General features: G+C 33.2%; 1 protein-coding gene across 1 annotated transcript in view; it reads left to right on the top strand.

Annotated features, from left to right (window-relative positions):
* EFCAB3 (EF-hand calcium binding domain 3) overlaps positions 1–19,593 on the top strand; it is a 483,726-nt gene that overhangs the window by 217,515 nt on the left and 246,618 nt on the right. The window contains exons 43-51 of the mRNA XM_079134930.1: positions 841–894; positions 1,531–1,635; positions 8,985–9,038; positions 10,030–10,134; positions 10,862–10,915; positions 13,731–13,835; positions 14,432–14,485; positions 15,322–15,426; positions 15,952–16,005. Of these exons, the coding sequence (XP_078991056.1) occupies positions 841–894; positions 1,531–1,635; positions 8,985–9,038; positions 10,030–10,134; positions 10,862–10,915; positions 13,731–13,835; positions 14,432–14,485; positions 15,322–15,426; positions 15,952–16,005 (690 nt within the window). The remainder of the gene's footprint in view (positions 1–840; positions 895–1,530; positions 1,636–8,984; positions 9,039–10,029; positions 10,135–10,861; positions 10,916–13,730; positions 13,836–14,431; positions 14,486–15,321; positions 15,427–15,951; positions 16,006–19,593) is intronic.

Below are 19,593 nucleotides of genomic sequence, written 5' to 3'. Positions count from 1 at the left end.
ATATGGTGAAATGTTAACATTGGGAAATCTGGGTGAAGAGTATTTAAGAATTCTTTGTACTATCTTTGTCACTTTCTGTAAGTTTGAAATTACATCAAAATAAAAAGTTAAAGAAATCCTGTTAGAGTAATATAGATTTTGGTTTAAGAATCATTGAACACTCCAGTAAAGAACTGCCATGACAACATAATGATTTTTATTACAATAAAGATATATTTCATAATGAATAACAAAGTATCATGAATCCTTATGTGTCAATAACACAATATGGTAATTGAACTGCTTCAGTTTTTTTTCTTTTTATCAACAAATTTTGGTATTTTATATTTTTTTAGTACATTGTCCAATTCATATATAGAATATGGAAAAATATTTGCATAAAAATTTTAAAAATTTCATATGTATTCATGGTTTTTCCTATTCTCATTCCCTATTTGCTATTATTACATTTATCTTTTCCTCATAGTTCCTAGTAGTTTATTGTGTTATTATTTGTATTTTATTTTCCTCCTGAAGAAACCAACTCTTAGACTTATCAGTTCTTTACCTTTGATTTAGTGCATTATTTCTACCTTAACTGTTTTAATTCACTTATTTTTCTGTCTTTAGGATGTTTTAGTGCTTTTTATTGTTCTTGAAATTGAATGACTGTTTCTATTTTCATTCTCTGTTACTTTAGTGTTCTTTTTTTCCTTCTTCCATATTTTTATTGGTTGTACTATAATTGTACTTAACGGTGGGATTCACTGTCACACAACTGTACGTTAGCATTCTGTTTATGAATTTCCTTACCAATTTCCCTGTGTGATAAATGAAGTACCCTCCTCATCTATTTAACAGGTGATGGAAAGGTACATCAGACTAGGGTAATGAAGGGTATAAAGTCTTCCAAAAGTAAGTAAAATTTTCTTAATTTTACCTTCAAAAGAAATAATTAGTATCTAGATATGCACAGCAGAATTGAAGTAGAAGATTAACATCATTTCACCATATTTTAAAATGTTGTTCAGCAATGGACAAAGCCAATCTGAGAACTTGCAATTAAATACGTTTTACTGTATATTAGAAGTATTCAAAATAAAGTGTATACCAGGTCCAAATGCCATTAAGTCAAACAACTTCCTTAGTAACTTCTTTGCACTATAGGATTGTCACTAATGGAAATACGTTCCATTTCCGTTATTTTTTTTAGCTGTTGATGGATCTTTATTTTATTTATTTATATATGGTGCTGAGAATTGAACCTAGTGCCTCACATATGATAGGCAAGCACTCTACCACTGAGTCACAACCCCAGCCCCTATTTCCATTATTTTATTGACTTTCTCTGTATTATTGAAAAAGTCAAATGGCAATTATAGATTTTTAACCAGGCATAGAAAAAACAGTACAAAAATGCAAATCGTATTTTTGTTGTCTCTTTTCTTAGAAGTTATACATCACTCTGAAAACATTATTCAAAAACAGAAACATGGTTTTTGTGCTTTAAGTCATTCAGTCACTCTCATGTTCCTCTGTATCTTTCTTAAGGAGGAAAAGTTGACCACAACAACCTGAAGCCTCTCCTGGAAAACATGGGTATTAAGCTTACTGAAAAAGAATTTGAACAACTAAGAGAAAAACTACTGGTTGATGGTATGAATAGTCAGTCCCCAAGGGAATTGTTTCAAGACTTACATTGAGAATTTCTAAAGCTAGATTTAATTAGCAGTAAGAAAATGTTCAAAATCTTAGGGAATCCTAACATTAGGAATATGTAGATACTAAATATAACTTGATATTCAACATTTTTTAAAAGGTTTTAGTTACTTCAGTGGGAAAATCAAGTGAAATGACCTAGGGGAAGAGGCAATATTATCTTTAGTTTCAGATTATATGATTGTATATCTAAGAAATTCAGGAAAGAAACAGAAAGAATTATTAAAATTATTGAGTCTTAGATAAGTCATTTTGGCTCAAGTACTTCTATATAAAATAAATATGGAAAACTCAAAAGCCTTCCATAAGATAGCAATAACCAAGTAGAAATATAAATAGGAAATATAATTTATAACAACAGAAAATATAAAATATATACAAGTAAAGTTAACAAGAAATAAGAACTGCAAAATAAGCAGGGATACATGGTTAAATCATACTTATTTGAATCATAGATTTTACTGAATATCAAGTTACAGTAATAATGTCAGGAATAAGATTTGAACTGTCAAGGGCAGTTCTACAGGTCCTTCCTTCCCATGTCAGTCATGCCTTTCTATCCCAGATTAAAGGAAGTCTCTGTGTAAAAGCCACAGGATTACCTCAAAGAACAGAAGCATTTAAGGCAGGAGTGCTCTGGAAACCTCCATCATTTCTATCCCTGGTGGGATATAATGCTTGACACCATATAAATCAGAGAAGGGTATAGATTCTGCACCCCAAATAGTAACTCATAAATAAGAATTAAGTGAGATATTGAGTCTCATAGGTTCCTGGAGTAAGAGTGAAGAAATCAGGGCCTCATCATGGAGAAACTAGGTGTTGAAAGATCCATAGGGAGAAAGTTGGGCACCCCAAAGTCATGAAATGGAGAGAATAATGGCAGAATAGAGCTAGGTAACTACTTCCACAGTCCTTCCACAGCCCAAAAAAGGAAACAGTGAAGGAACATCTGACCAGAGAGAACATTACAAATTTTCACTTGGTTTAGAGGAACTGTGGAGAACACTAACAACAAGTTTTCTTTTTTCTAAGGTTGATAAGCATGAGACTTTGCTCTGAAGTGATTGTAGTAAAGTTTAGTGTCTTCTCTCAAAGTGTTACTTGTACTAGGAACAAGAGAGGAAAGAGTGAAAGTATCAATACCTGGATATTTGCCCAACCCAGAGGGTCTTAAGAAGTCCCTTGCATAAAAGAAGAAGCAATAATCATCCCAACAAATGGGGAGATATACAAACACTGTGAAAAAGCCAGGGAACAAACCACCTTAAACAATCCATAACATTTTAACCTCAAACTCAATTAAAAATATCACAATGGAGGAAATGTTGGAGAAAGATTTTTAAATGTTTATGGTTAAAATGTTCAATGAGCTAAAAGATGTAATGAGTGAAATTAGAAAATACAGAAAGTGAAAGATTGTTTCAATAAAGAGATTCTGAAAAAAATTGAAATCCTGGAAATGAAGAATTCAATTAATCAAATTAAAAATTCAGTGGAAAAAAATCACCAATGAATGAGAACACTTTGAAGATAGATTCTCAGGCCTTCAAGACAAAGTATATAATCTTGAAAATTAAGTAAAAAATAAAGATGTTAAGCGACCATAACCAGAATAATCAGGAAATCTTGGATAATATTAAGACACCAAGTTTAAGAATCACTTGGGTAGATGCAAGCTATGAAATACAAACTAAAGTATAATCTTTTCAGTGAAATATTAGAAAAGTTTCTAAAACCTTAGGAATGAAATGGAAATTCAAATACAAGATGCATATAGAACCCAAAAAGGCAAGATCAAAAAACATCCTCTCCAAGACATGTTATAATGAAAATGCCTAATATGTAGAATAAGGATAGAATTTAAAAGCCACAAGAGAAACATTGTAGGTCACATTTAGAGGTAAACCAATTCAAATTTCAGTGAATTTCTCAACCTAGACCCTAAAAGCCAGGAGGGTTTGGAATAATATATACCAAACCCTGGGAAAAAAATGAATGCCAACCAAGATTACTATATCCAGCAAAACTATCCTTCTGAATAGTTTCCCCATGATAAGCAGAAACTAAAAGAATTCATAACCATTAAGCCTACACTGTAAAACATACTCAATGAAATATTTTATTCAGAAGAAATGAAAAATGAAAATGAAAACCAGCATAAGGACAAATTGCTCTATAAGAATAGTCAAAGGATTCTCAAGTCTGAATTAAGCATTAGAAATAAATGACAGGAAATAAAAATCATCTCTCTATAATAACATTGAATGTAAATGATCTAAAATCTTGAAAAAGACATACTATTCAAATGGAAACTGAAAGCAAGCAGGGGTAGCTACTCTCATTTCGACAAATTAGACTTTAAACCATAATTAATCAGAAGAGACAAAGAAGGTCACTTCATACTAGTTAAGGGACTCATCCAAAAACAAGATATAATGATTATAAATATTTATGCCTCAAACAATTGTGTACCTACATACATAAAACAAACCCTTCTCAATGTAAGGAATCAAATATATCACAGTGCAAAAGTACTGGATGATTTCAACACACCTCTCAACCATTAGATAAGTCATCCAGAAGTAAACTATGATTCTTCAGAACTAAAAACTACTATTAATCAAATGGACTTCTCAGAATCTCTAGCATATTTCATCCATTGACAACTGAATTAACTTTCTTCTCAGCAGCACATGGAACTTTCTCTAAAATAGATCATCTTTAAGGGCACAAAGCAAATCTTAGCAAGTATAAAAAAATTGAGATGATTTTTTTGTATCCTATAAGATCATAATGGAATGAAATTAGACATAAGTGACAAGATTAAAAACAATGATTCTCACATCTGGAGACTAAATAATATAATTTCAAATGGTGAATGGATCACAGAAGAAATCAGGGAAGAAATAAAAAATTCTTAGAAACAAATGAGGAGAAAGATACAACATATCAAAATCTCTGGAATAGTATGAAGGTAGTTCTAAGATGAAATTTATAGTGCTGAGTTCATACACTAAAAAAAGCAAAATACCAAAATAATAATCTAATATTATACCTCAAGACCCTAGAAAAAGAAAAACAAACTAATTCCAAAATCAGTAGAAGATAGGAAATAAGGTCAGAGTTGAAATTGAAAATAAAAAACAATACAAAGGATCAATGAAACAAAGAAGTGGGTCTTTTGAAAAGATAAACAAAATTAATAAACCCTTAGCCAAACTAATCAAAAGAAAGAGAAGATACAAACCCCATAATTAGAGATTCAAAAGGAGTTATTACCATGATGCTTCCACAATGCAGAAGATTAGGAACTATTTTGAAAATTTATACCCCAAAAATTTTGAAGATATTGACAAATTCCTAGAGGCATATGATCTACCCAAACTGAGCCATGAAAACTTAGACCAACATCAAGTAATGAAATTGAAGCAACTATTGGGAATCTTTCAACAAGGAAAAGTCCAAGAGCAGATAGATTCTCAGCCAAATTCTACCAAACTTTTAAAGAACTAATTCCAATCCTTCTCAAATTGTTCCATGAACTGGAAAAGGAGGGAACTCTGTCAAATTCATTCTGTTAGGCCAGTATCACCCTGACACCAAAATCAGACAAATACACATCAAGGAAAGAAAACTTCAGACCAATAACCCTCATGAACATAGATGCAGAAATCCTTAATGAAATATTGGCAAATGACATTCAAAAACACATTGAGAAGATAGTATACTATGATCAAGTGAGTTTCATCCCAGAAATGCAAGGTTGGTTGAACATATGCAAATAAATAAATGTAATTCACCACATAAAGTTGAGGGAAAAAATCATATGAATAGCTTATTAGATGCATAAAAAGCATTTGAAAAAGTTTATCACTGATTCATGTTTAAAACACTAAAAACTAGGTGTAGAAGTAACTTACCTAAATATCATAAAGGTTGTATATAACATATCCAAGGCCACCATCATATTGAATAGATTTAAAACAAAGTATTTCCTTCTAAGAACAGGAAAAAGACAGGAACATTCATTCTTACCATGTCTATTCAACACTATCCTTAAAACTCTAGCCAGAGCAATCAGGCAAGATAAGAAAATTAAAAGGATATGAATAGGAAAAAAATTAGTCAAGTTATCTCTGTTTACTGGTGACATGATCCTATATTTAGAAAACCCCAAAAACCCCACCAGAAGACTTCTAAAGCTGTTAAACACAATTTAGCAAAGTAGCAGGATACAAGATGTTTTAGTCAGCCTTTTTGCTGCTATGACTCAAAGACCTGACAGGGACAATTTTGGAGGAGGAAAAGTTTATTGGGGGTTCACAGTTTCAGTGGTCTCAGTCTATAGACAGCCTGCTCTATTCCTTGGGGTTTGAGGTGAGGCAGAACATGGTGGCAGGAAAGTGTAGTATGGGGAAGTGGCTCACATGATGATCAGGAAGCAGAAATAGACATTTCACTTGCCAGATACAAAATATATATCCCAAAGACCCTCCCTCAATGACCCACCTCCTCCAGCCACATATTACCTGCCTTCAGTTACCACTCAGATAATTCCATGGCGGAGGGAGGTTGAATCACTGCTTAGGTTAAGCGCTCATAGCCCAATCATTTGTCCTCTAAACCTTGTTACATCATCTCACACATGAGTTTTGGGGGACACCTCACATCCAAACCATAACACAGAATCAACATACATAAATCAATCACTCTCCTATATATCTGTTTTTGAGAAAATAAATCAGGAAAATTATCCTGTTCACATTAACCTGAAAAAAAATAATACTTGGGAATAAATCTAAAAAAGGAGATTGAAATGAAAACTATATAATACTGAAAAGAAAAATTAAAGTAGATCTTAGAAGATGGAAAGACCTCCCATGTTCTTGGATAGGCAGAATTAATATTATCAAAATGGCCATATTATACCCCATTTATGTATGATATATCAAAGTGCACAAATGCATTCTACTGTCATATATAACTGTTAGAACAAATTTTTAAAAGGTAAAGGCATCATTAAAGATAAAAATTTTTTTAAATAAAAATAAAAAGAAATCCAGGTACTGGGGAAAAAAAAATGGCCATACTACTAAAAGTGTTATACAGATTCAATGTAATTCCCATCAAGATACCACTGACATTCTTCAAAGAACTAGGAAAAAAAATTCTAAAATATATGTGGAAGAATAAGAGACCCAGAATAGCAAAAATAATACTAAGCAAGAAGAATGATACAGGAGGCATCACAATACCAGATCTCAAATTATTCTATAGAGATATAATAATAAAAAACAACATGGTATGGGCATCAAAATAGTCATGAAGACCAATGGAATAGGATAGAGGACACAGAGATAAATCCACATAGATATAGTCATCTGATACTCAATAAATCTATCAGAAACATGTTGGAGAAAAGAGAGCCTTTTAAACAAATTCTTTTGGTCAAACTTGATGTCTTATATAGAAGATTGAAATTTGATCCCTATCTCTCACCCTACACAAAAGGAAGCCCAAAGTAGATCCAAAAAGACAGGATGCATTAAAAAAAAAAGAAAAAAAAGAAAAAAAAAAAAAAACACAAGATTTAAATATGTGCTCCCTACAAGAGATTCAATTCAGTTTTAAGGACACAGATATGGTTTGAATATGAGGTGTCTCCACAGAGCTCCTGTATTAATGCAGAAATGTCCAGAGGTAAATGATTAGATGATGAAAGCTGTAACCTAATCAGTCTACCTCAGTTTGAATGGACTAATTTAGTGGCAACTATAGGCAGATAGAGTATAGCTGGAGGAGACGGTCACTGAGGGTGTGCACTGGAAGGGTTCATCTTCCCTGTTGCCCCTTCCCTTCTCTCTGCTTGCCCACTGCCATGAGGTGAGAAGCTTTCCTCCTCTGCCACTGCCCTTCCACCATGTTGTCTGCTTCACCTTGGACCCAAAGTAATGGAGTCAACTCACCATGGACTGAACCTCTGAAACTGTGAGCCAAAATAAACTTTTCCTCCTATCAGTCATTCTTGTCAGGTATTTCGACCAGTTTTTGAAAAACTGACTAACATAGACACACATAGATGAAAAGTGAAGTGACAGAAATATTACACGCAAGTGGAAACCAAAAAGAGAGCAGGAGTAACTAAATTTATATTAGAACAAATAGACATTAAAAAAACTATAAAAAAGACACAAAGAAGGTCAATATATAATGATAAGTGTATCATTTTATCAAGAGGATATGATAATTATAAATATATATGCACCTAATATTGGAGCATCTGTATAGATATAAAGTAATATTATAGGTCTGAGGGGGAAACCAGACTGTACCACAGTAATTATAGGGTACTTCAGCACCCTACTTTTAACAATGCAGAGATCATTCAAACAGAAAATCAGTAAGGAAATGTCAGACTTAAACTATACTTTAGATCAAATGAACCCAACAGGTATTCACAGAACATTCAAAATAGCAGCAGAAGAAAACACATTCTCCTTGAGCACGAATGAAACATTCTCCAGGATATCATATGTCAGGTCATAAATAGCCTTAACAATTTAAGAAAATCAAAATCATGACAGTTATCTTTTTTCAACCATGATAGTATAAAACTAGAAATCAATAACAAAAGCAATTTTGGAAAATTCACCATTACATGGAAATTAAAGAAGATGCTCATGAACAGTCAATAGATAAAGAAGAAATTTAAAAAAACTTAATGAAGTGGAAATGAACATAAAAAATACCAAAGTTTTTTGAGATATATCAAAAGCACAACTGCAAAAGGGAAGTTAAGCAAAATATGCCTAAATCAAAAAAGAAAAGAAAAGAAAGAGCTCAAATAAATAATCTAATGTCTGTCTCAAAGAACTAGAAGAAAAAGTTCAAACTCAGTAGGCATTTGCCACTGCACCCAACTATAAAACACTAATGAAAGAAATTGAAGACGATACAAATTAAGGGAAAGATATCCTGAGTTTATGAATAGGAACAAATAATAGTTAAAATGCCCATACTACCCTAAACAAATTCAGTGTAATACCTATTGAATGGCATTTTTCACAGAAATATGAAAACAACATAATTCATGTGGAACCACAGAAGACCCCAGAGAGCTATGGTTATCTTAAGTAAATCAATCTTGGAAGCATTACACTGCCAATTTCAAAATCTATTACAAACTTATCTGGAATTTTCCCCCAATATATATTCTTCATATATATGTTTTTTCTGAGCTTATGACATTGACTACATGTCTTATTTGTCCCTGTTCTTCATAGCTAATGGAAAAGTTGATCTAAATAAGGTGATGGACGGAGTGAATGCTGTTACAGGTGAGTGAGAAGTTAAACATAGAATCCTAATTTTTTACAGTAACTATGCTTCTTCTTTGTTCCTTAATTGTTATGCTAATTTTATCATTTTAACTCCTATTTATTTAATGTTTTTCTATCCAATAGCCCAGAAGTCAGAATTTTCTAGTATGTTTTTCACTTTATATATTCCATTTTCCTTATTTTAAGACAGCCAAATTCTATAATAAAATGAAATAAATATTTGGAAAGAATAATCACTTAAAGGAGAGATTTTAGGTTCTATGTGCTGATATAATTATTAAATAAGCCATTTGCAGTTTGCTCATTGAAAAAAGAAATACATAACACCCATTTCTTCTTGTCATTATGAGTGCCATTATTAGTACCAGCTCTTCAAGAAGGAGACACCAAGGCAGGATTGACTGTGAAAGGGACATTATTAAGAGAAATGCATGAATAAAACAGGGAGGCAACTGGGAAAACCTTCGAGGTGTCTGACTACAGGTCAAGTCTCATTCCAAGTGAAAGAGAGAGGAAGGGAAGATTTGGTGAAAGCATACTAAATCACCATACGGTCTAAGGAAGGTCTGGCAAGGCCTTCAAGAAATCCTCTGCAAAGTCAGCCATTACCTCCCAGAAGCAGGTTTTCCTTGGTATCTGCTGCACTCAGTCATTGACCAGGAGAAAACTGAGGAAGATGTGGCCTCAGTGCAAATACAGGGATGAATTTCAAAGCAGAAACTGGGGCCCTTGGTCAATTATGTTCTCTGAAGTTGAAGGTTCCACTGGCATATTCTCATGGCCACCATCAAGAGTGGCTTCCTTTAGCAGCCTTACAAAACAAGTTGTGTTTCTGTGAATGACATTATCTGCCTACTTGATCAGGGTTCAGTGACCAAAACTTTTCCCAACCCATATTTAATAGATTTAACAAATTAGTTTCATGATTTTCAACCATTTGTTTACATTTAAATTACATGTATGTCATTATTATAATCTTTTTGTTAAGGAGGGGAGGTTGACATCAATGACGTGAAAACTGTTCTGGAAAACATGGGGATAGAGTTAAAAAACAAAGAATTCTTGGAATTGGTGAAAAATCTGCCACTTGATGGTAAGCATTTCAAATACTGCTATAACCAAATAGGCTTTTCTATTTGTAATTGTCTCCATTTCTGAATACTTCAATTGAAAGTCTGAGGGCTGGGGATATAGCTCAGTGGTAGAGAATTTGCCTAGCACGCAGGAGGCCCTGGGTTTTATTATTAACATGGGAAAAAATGACTAAGCCCATCTCAAAAACAAAAACAAAATTAGAATGTCAAGTATCCTGAGATGAATCCCTACCTATACACTCTTACTTTTAGATTGGAAACAGCATCCCCCTTATGATGAATCACATCAAGAGTTAGAAAAAACAGAAAAGACTAATCTGGGATTTGTGGAAAGAGGAAAGATGCTGATAGTCCAGATTCTTACTAGCATGTATAACTAAAAAGAACCATTAAACATAAAATAAAATAAAATAAAATAAAATAAAATAAAATAAAATAAAATAAAATAAAATAAAATAAAATAAAATAAAATAAATAAAGCAAAGTTTAACAGAAAAAATGAGTTTAGATAGTTTAGTTGATATTTTAGAAGGCAGAATTGGGGGAGAATAAAAGAGATATGTATGTTTTAGAGTCTCTGATATGCTAAATTTCCCCAATTTTCTCACAGATTTTATTATAGTAAGGGAAATTCCTAGTGAAAAATCCTAAAAAGTCAGTTTATCTGATAGTATGTTAGGGATTATCCACATTTCTCTGTGACTTGAATCTTGCCCTTTCTTACAGATGATGAAAAGATCTTTCAAAACCGGTTACTAGAAAGTGTGAAGTCTCTTCAAGGTGAGTGAAAAGCATAATAAGAATGAGATGAACTTCAAGTCCTCATATTTATACTGTTTTCAAAATATTAAATTAGCAAATGCTACCATATCTCATACATACTGATTGCATATTTATAATCCCAATGAAGATCAATATTCACTTTACAGCTCATCTTCTATTTTATATCTAAGAAGAAAGTTCTCCACCTTCTCAAGATTTTCTGAACTCTTCAACAAAAGAAATAGAATTTCGAGTTTGTATAATAAAAACTGACAGAAAAGATTAGTAATAATATAGGAAAATTAATCCACAAAAAAGTAAAAACTAAGCTGGGAGTTTAGTCATCAAAAGTAAAACCCACATATTATTCAGAAGCAAAGAATGTTTGCCTTTGGAACTAGAATTCCATTAACATTTCTTTTCTTTTTAAAATGGAAAAATGAAACTGTATATATTTATGTTTACAATCTTCTGTTTTGAAGTATATATACGTTGTAGAGTGACAGTCTAATTAACATGATGCATTATTTCACACAGTTATCATTTTGTGGTAAAAACACTTAACATCCACTCTCAGCACTTTTCAAAATAACAATGTATTGTTAATTATACTCACCATCATTGAGTATAATAGATCTCTTGAATTTATTTCTCCTAACTGAAATTTTGTATCTTTTCATCAACATCCCTATCTCTTACTCCCAGTCCCTAGTAACCCCCATTCTTCTCTCTAGTTATATGAGTTCAACGTTTTTAGAGTCCACATGTGAAATAATGCAATGTTTGTCATTCTGTGCCTAGATTATTTCATTTAATAGAGTGTACTTCAGTTTCATCCATGTTATCACAAATGACAGGATTTTCTTTTACCATTCATCTGTTGAAGGACACACCTAGGTTGGTCCCATAGTTTAGCTATTGTGAGTTGAGCTGCTGTAAACATTGATGTGGCTCCATCACTGTAGTATGCTGATTTTAAGTCCTTTGGGTATAAACCGAAGAGTGGGATAGCTGGGTCAAATGGTAGTTCCATTCCAGGCTTTCTGAGGAATCTCCATACCGCTTTCTATAATGGCTACACCAATTTGCATTCCACCAGCAATGTATGGATGTACCTTTTCCCCCACATCCTCACAACATTTATTGTTGCTTATATTCTTGATAATTGCCATTCTGATTGGAGTGAGATGAAATCTGTTTTGATTTGCATTTCTTGCATGACCAGTGTGATCCTACAACATATACAGTCAGAAAAATAAGGAATTATACTCCATTTATGTATGATTTATCAAAATGCATAAATGCATTCTGTCATATAAAACTAATTAGAACAAAAATTTTTTAAAAAAGAGACTATAGAGTATTCTGTAGAATACTCTTCTGTAGAATATTCATGTGTAGAATACATGTTCTTTATTCCTTCATCTGTGGATGAACACTTAAGTTGATATCTTGTCTTGGTTATTGTGACTATTACTGTAATAAACATGGGAGTACATGAGAATGCAATTAACATGAAGTGCAAATTGACAGGCTGATTTCATACCCTTCACATATGCACCCAGTAAGTGGTATGACTGGATCATAGGATAGTTTTGTTTTTTTATTTTTGAGGACATTCTTATTTTTTTTCCATTGATCCTTAACATTTATTCAATTCTGTTAAAAATTTTGCTTTGTGTAGGCTGGTTCCCAAGGCAAGTCTCAAAAGAAGTGATCTTAATACCAACTTCATAGTTGACTTTCTTCATAGGCATAAAGTCTCTGGTCTCCTTACTAAGGTTGATGTTTTATAACTGAGAGAATAAATTTCAAATGACTCACTGTAAAAACTGAAGGTAAATGAGGTGATGAATATTAGTCTCATTAACAGCTCAGTTGTGTTAAGCCAGTGGGATAAGTTTCATAAAGGCCAAAGAAAGTGTCCAGAGAGAGCACGGGAGACTCATGGCTTATTGAGGAAAGTCTACAAGAGATTAGTAACTACTCCAAGAAGAGTTCACTGGTGATAGGCTGACAGATAGCACCTCTGTCCCTCACAGTGTTTTGCTAAATAGTGCCTCCATCTCTCACCATGATTTGTCCAGTGGTGGCCAGCTGGATGAGAGACACATATCCTTTGCTCTCAGTTCTGCTCCAGTCCCTACTCAGAGAGGATTTTTTTTGTGTGTTAGGCTGCAGAAGCAGTTATATTATCAGCATTAGCTTGCTTAATTTGCTTGTGTAGAATGCTAACCAGCATCCCAAGGCCCAACTGATCTGTTGTACATGCAAGAAAGTAGCTTTCTACAGATAACACTAACTTGCCCTATTTCATTGTGTGCATAAGAGAAAGCCATTGTCCTTTAAAATAATATGTATCTGAATTTTTCAACCCAGACTGCTCTCATTGTTTCCTTAACAAGGTGAAGTTTTGGGGAACAGAAAGGAAGCATTCAGGGACATGGTGTTTTCGTGTCCCTTTGTTTTAGGGATGATATATAACTAGCTTGATCTAATCATTCCACATACTATACATATATCAAAACACCACGTTGTACCCACAAGCATATACAATTATGCATTGTCAATTAAAAATAGTTAATTAAAATAAAACAAAATAAAAATTTATTTTTTTTCAAATTTTAGAACAAGACTGTTAATTCTAACAGGTACCAAGGGGAGTCTGTGAATAGGCTTTAGAGAATACATGACCCTCCCAAAATTTTATGCAGTCTTTCTGAGCATCAACATACAGTCATGAAATTCACAATGAGTATGTATCTCCAAAAGCTTTAAGGACCTATATTTTGGAGTTTTGTTATTTTTCTTCATGGATTATTTCTTTTGTTAGGTGGGAAAGTCAATACCAACAATTTGAAGACTTTATTGGATAATATGGGATTCAGTCTTTCAGATAAGGAATTTAAGGATCTGACTCAAAATCTCCCTGTTGGTGGTGAGCAACCTTTTCAAGTATTATAAATTATACTGGGAGAGTTTAAGGACTATTGGCAATAAATGTCCCAGGAAAAAAAGTGCTTCATGAATGGTTGTCTAACATGAAAGAATCAAAAACTATATAGGCAAGCATGTAAGCAGTCAATTACCAAAATCAACATTTAAACATTGCACTCTCTATGTATGTCTTATATATTCTTTACCGATATTATGGTCAGTAGTGATTGGTTTCACATTTTGAATAGAAAAATTCAGACTCTTGAGATAATGATACTTCTGTATTTCTTCCTATCACTATTGCATATGAGGTTGAGATATGATGGAACTGTATAAATAAAATTTGCATTATTCAAGTGGATTTTTCTATTTTTAAGATTTTCTTTCCAATGCTCATGAAGGCAACAAAAATTGGATAATAGCATAAAAATACTTTCTAGTAAATATTTCTTAAATAAGTATACATAATAGGTGCCTAGGATAATGCCTGGTACATAATGAGAATTTAATATCTTTATTTTCCATGTTCTCTTTCCCAATATTTTGTGAGTCCTTTTTTATTTTTTATCTCAGTGTGACTCTGAACTTCTCTTACAGTTGATAAGAAGGTTTCCCTACAAACATTGATGAATCAAGTGAAAGATTTTACAGGTGAGAAATTGCTAATCTCATATTTTAGTTACTAAGTTTTGTTTTTCAGTAGCATTCCTAGTATCTTAATATTTTCAAATGTTTATAATGAAGCATATATTCTAAGTCCCCTCAGACTGACGTAAAATGACCACAGCTTTTAATTTGATCGAAGATTTATGTCAGTTTGAAATCCTGAAGTCTCTATTGTTCATGCCAATAATATGTCTCACTTTATCAGTGTTTAAATTTAAAAAATCTAAAAACATAGAAAATGGCACGGTGAAGCTTGGAAATGATCAAGATAAAGTATTCATTGAAATCATAAAATCTTACCAAAACAAATGTTTCTGAAGAATAATTTATATAAGAATCAGCTGGGCACAGTGGCGGCGCACACTTGTAATCCCAACAGCTTGGGAGGCTGAGGCACGATGCAAGGCAGGATTGCAAGTTCAAAACCAGCCTCAGAAACTTAGCAAGACCCAGTCTCAAAATAAAAACTGAAGAGGGCTGGGAATGTGCCTCTGTGGTTAAGCATGTCTGGTTCAATCCCTGCTGCAGAGAGAGAGAGAGAGAGAGAGAGAGAGAGAGAGAGAGAGAGAGAGAGAATATATGCCAGTGTTATCTTGATTCACTAATCAGATTTTATTCTGGAAGTTATCTTTTCCAACCTTAATACAATTCTCTCTATAATTTATACTAAGCCAATAAATACCATAATACATGCTCAATGATGCTACAGTTAACTCTTCATCTTGACAGTTGAATATTATTAACCTACATAAAACATTTTATAACTTGAGATCATGTCATAGATCCTGAAGTTCATATGTCTACTATCCCTCTTTTGAAAGGAGAAAAGGTTGATTCTCATCACCTGGAAAACGTCCTGAGGAGCCTGGGGATTGAGCTCACAGATGGAGAACAAGAGGAGCTGCTGAAAGCACTCCCAGTTGATGGTGAGCTGTTGTGGAGGTTCATGGAGATCTTATAGGAACCTCATTTTTTTGTCCATGGGTCTGTGTAAAAATCTCCCACTCTGAGTCTACTTATTTTCCTCTAAAAAATGCAAATAAAGAAGATTAAAGAAATTGAGTTCAAAGTTATATAGCAATCTGGTAATTTTCATTTATAATTTATACTAAAAGTTAAAGAACCTTTCAAATAAAAGTTGGCATTAACAGGGAAACATTGTTATGCAAAAAGAGAATATTAGATCAATAACAAAAAAAATAATAAAGGCTGGGATTAAAAATTAAAAGAAAGGGAAGCTATATATATGTTTAAACAAGCAAACTCCCTCAGAAACTAGAACCAAAGTGTTTGTCACAATGAGAACAGTTTCTATTCCCTGAGTTTATTGTATAAAAGAAAAAAAAAAGAGATAACTTTTCTTAAAATGTTCTTTCTATAATTATTTATATCATGCTATTTGTAATCTTATGTTAATTTCACCATTAATTTAGTTATGGTTTTTCTTACAGCTGCTGGAAAGGTATATCATAATAGGTTGCTGAAAGGTCTGAAGTCTCTCAAGGGTAAGTGAATAATCCAATAAGAAGACATATCATCTGACTTTCTCATAATTCATTAAATTATGGATCCTGGCTCCTTATTTTGGTATAATTCCTACCTCTGACTCTTTCAGTCCATCCACATTGTAACTAACAGCATATATCATATCTTAAAGTTCCATACACTTACATTTTTTCAACTTTCTACATCCCAGCACCCAATCTTTTCACTAAGATGGATTTAATTTTAACCATGAATAGTCAGAACTACAATAGGGAAAGAGTTTGTAAAAATGTAATTCTAGTTCAGCTAATTTGACACACAAAAAAATCCACTTTATCTGCTCCTTGACAACTGGACATCCATACATACTTTTTAAACCTTTCTTGTCCTTTTTATTGGATTCCTTCTTATGATGTTTTCTGAGTTCTTTATATATCTAGATATTAGTCCTCTGTAGATGAATAGCACTAAAATTTTTCTCCCATTCTGTAGGTTGTCTCTTCATTCCGTTGTTTCCTTTTGCCCTGCAGAAGATTTTTAAGTTGATATTATCCCATTTGTCAGTTTTTGTTTTTATTTCCTGTGCTATTGGAACTTATATCCCATATATTTTTGCTTGTACCTATATCTTGAAGTGTTTCCCCTATGCTTCCTCTAGTAGTTTTCAAATACATTAAGGTATTTGATCCATTTTGAGTTGATATTTTGTACAGGGTGAGAGGGATCTAGTTTCAGTCTTCTACAGGTGGATGTTCAGCTTTCCTAGGACAATTTATTGAACAAGCTGTCTTCACTCTAACCCATGTTTTTGATACCTTTGTCAAGAATCACATGGCTGTATATTCGTGCATTTATTTCTGGATCCTGATTCTATTCTGTTGGTCTACATGTCTGTTTTTATGCCAATTATTCTGTTTTGTGACTATGGCTCTATAAAATATTTTGAAATCAGGAACCATGATGGCTATGGCATCTTTAGGTAAAGTCTTTAGGGTCTTTCTTAGTATAGAATCATATCTTCTGCATACATGAATGATTTAACTTCCTCCTTTCCTGTGTGCATCCCTTTTATTTCTTTCTCTTGCCTGAATTCTCTGCCTCAAATTATTTTTACTGGTTCTTTTTAGTTATACATAACCTTAGGATTCACTTTGACATAATTATAAAAGCATGGAATAAAATTTGTTCTAATTCAGTCCCCAGTACTTTGCCTTTCACTGTCCTCCTCCCTCACCCTCTTCCCTTCTCTATACTCTACTATCTTTCTCCTATTGACTATTTTTTTAATTAGTGTCTTGTGAGTATGCATAATGATGAGATTCACTGTGGCACATTCATGTATGTACATAGGAAAGTTAGCAGATTCGTTCCACTGTCATTCCCTATCCCTTCTCTCCTCCTTTCCCTTTATTCCCGTGTCTACTCCACACATCTTCTATTTTTATCCCCACTACACACACTTACTTTGGATTAGTATTCACATATCAGAGAAAATATTCAACCTTTGACAATTGGGGGCTGGTTTATTTCACTTAGCATGACAGTCTCCTGTTCCACAGTTATCAGCAAAGTCCATAAAGTCATTCTTCTTATGACTAATACTCCATGTGTATATATACCAATATATACCACATTTTCTTTATCCATTAATCTGTTGAAGGGCACCTAAGTTTGTTCCATAATTTGGCTGTTGTGAACTGTGCTCTCAAACATATATGTGACTGCATTACTATAGTATCCTGATTTTAAATCTTTAGAATATACCAAGGAGTGAGACAACCGGGTAATATAGTGGTTCTATTCCTAGTTTTTGAGCAATCTGCATGCTGCTTTCCAGAGTGGTTTCATTAATTTGCAGTCCCACCAACAATGTATGAGTGTACCTTTTCCCCCATATCCTTGCCAAAATTTATTGTCATTTGTATTCTTCATAATTGCCATTCTGACTGGAGTGAGATGAAATCTCAATGTAGTTTTAATTTGCATTTTCCTAATTGCTAAAGATGTTGAACTTTTTCATATATCTATTGACCATTTATATATCTTCTTCTGAAGTGTTTATTTAATTCCTTTGCCCATTTATTGATTGGGTTATTAGAGTGTTTTTAATGTTAAGGGTTTTGAGTTCTTGCTCTATCGAAAAAGCAGGTAGCAAAAATTTTCTCACATTCTGTTGGTTCTCTCTTCATAATCTTGCTTTCCTTTGCTATGACAAAGCTTTTTGATTTGAAGCCATTGGAATTATTGATTTTTTATTTTATATCTTAAGGCTTTAGAAGTCCTGTTAAGGAAGTTGATTCCTGAGCCAATATGCTGGAGTGTTCGGCCTAAATTTTCTTCTAGCAGTTGTAGGGTTTCTGGTCTTGTTCCTATGTCTTTAATCTACTTTGAGTTGATTTTTGTGCAGGGTAAGAGATAGGGTTAAATTTCATTCTATTACACATGGATTTCCAGTTTTCCCAGCACATTTTTTTAAAAAGGCAATCTTTTCTTCAACATATATATTTGACACCTTTGTCTAGTATCAGATAACTGTATTTATGTTGGTTTTTTTGTCTGTGTCTTCTATTCTATTCCATTGATCTTCATGTCTGTTTTGGTGCCAGTACCATGCTGTTTTTGTTACTCTAGCTCTGTAATATAATTTGAGGTCTAGTATTGTGATGCCTCCTGCTTTGCTTTTCTTGCTGACTATTGCTTTGGTTATTCTGGGTCTCTTATTTTTCCAAGTGAATTTCATAACTACTTCTTCTAAGTCTGTGAAAAACATCATTGGAGTTTTGATAGGAATTGCATTGAATGTATATATTGCTTTTGGTAGTATGGTCATTTTAACAATATTAATTCGACCTATCTAAGAACATGGGAGGTCTTTCCATATTCTAAGGTCATCTTCAGTTCTTTCTTAGGTGTTCTATAATTTTCATTGCAGAGGTCCTTTACCTACTTTATTAGATTTATTCCCAAGTATTTTATTTTATTTTTGAGGCTATTGTGGATGAGATAGTTTTCCTAATTTCTTTTTCAGCAGATTCATCATTGGTGTATAGGAATGCAATTGATTTATGAGTGTTGATCTTCTATCCTACTACTTTGCTGAATTTATAAGCTCTAGAAGTCTTCTGGTGGAGTATTTTGGGTCTTCTAAATATATAATGATGTAGTCAGCAAACGGATAATTTGAGTTATTCTTTTCCTTTTTGTATCCCTTTAAATTCCTTCCTTGCCTGGTTGCTCTAGCTAGAGCTTCAAGGAATATGTTGAATAGGAATGGACTTCGTGGGCATCCTTGTCTTGTTCCCATTTTTAAAGGAAATGCTTTCAGTTTTTCTCCATTCAGAATAATGTCAGCCCTTGGTTTGTCAGATGTAGCCTTTATAATGTTGAGGTAAATTACTTTTATCCCTCATTTTTCTAGTGTTTTTGTTGTTGTTTTGGTATGGAGGTTGAACCCAAGGGCACTTACCATTCAGCCACATCCACAGCCTTTTTAAATACTTCATTTAGAGATAGAGTCTCACTAAGTTGCTATGGACCTTGCTATGTTGCTGAGGCTGGCTTTGAACTCGGGATCCTCCTGCCTGAGTCTCCCAAGCTGCTGGGATTAT

This window comes from Sciurus vulgaris, assembly GCF_902686455.1.
Source record: "Sciurus vulgaris genome assembly, chromosome: 3".
NCBI classification, from domain to species: Eukaryota; Metazoa; Chordata; class Mammalia; order Rodentia; family Sciuridae; genus Sciurus; species Sciurus vulgaris.
This window is presented reverse-complemented; position numbering and strand designations above follow the sequence as displayed.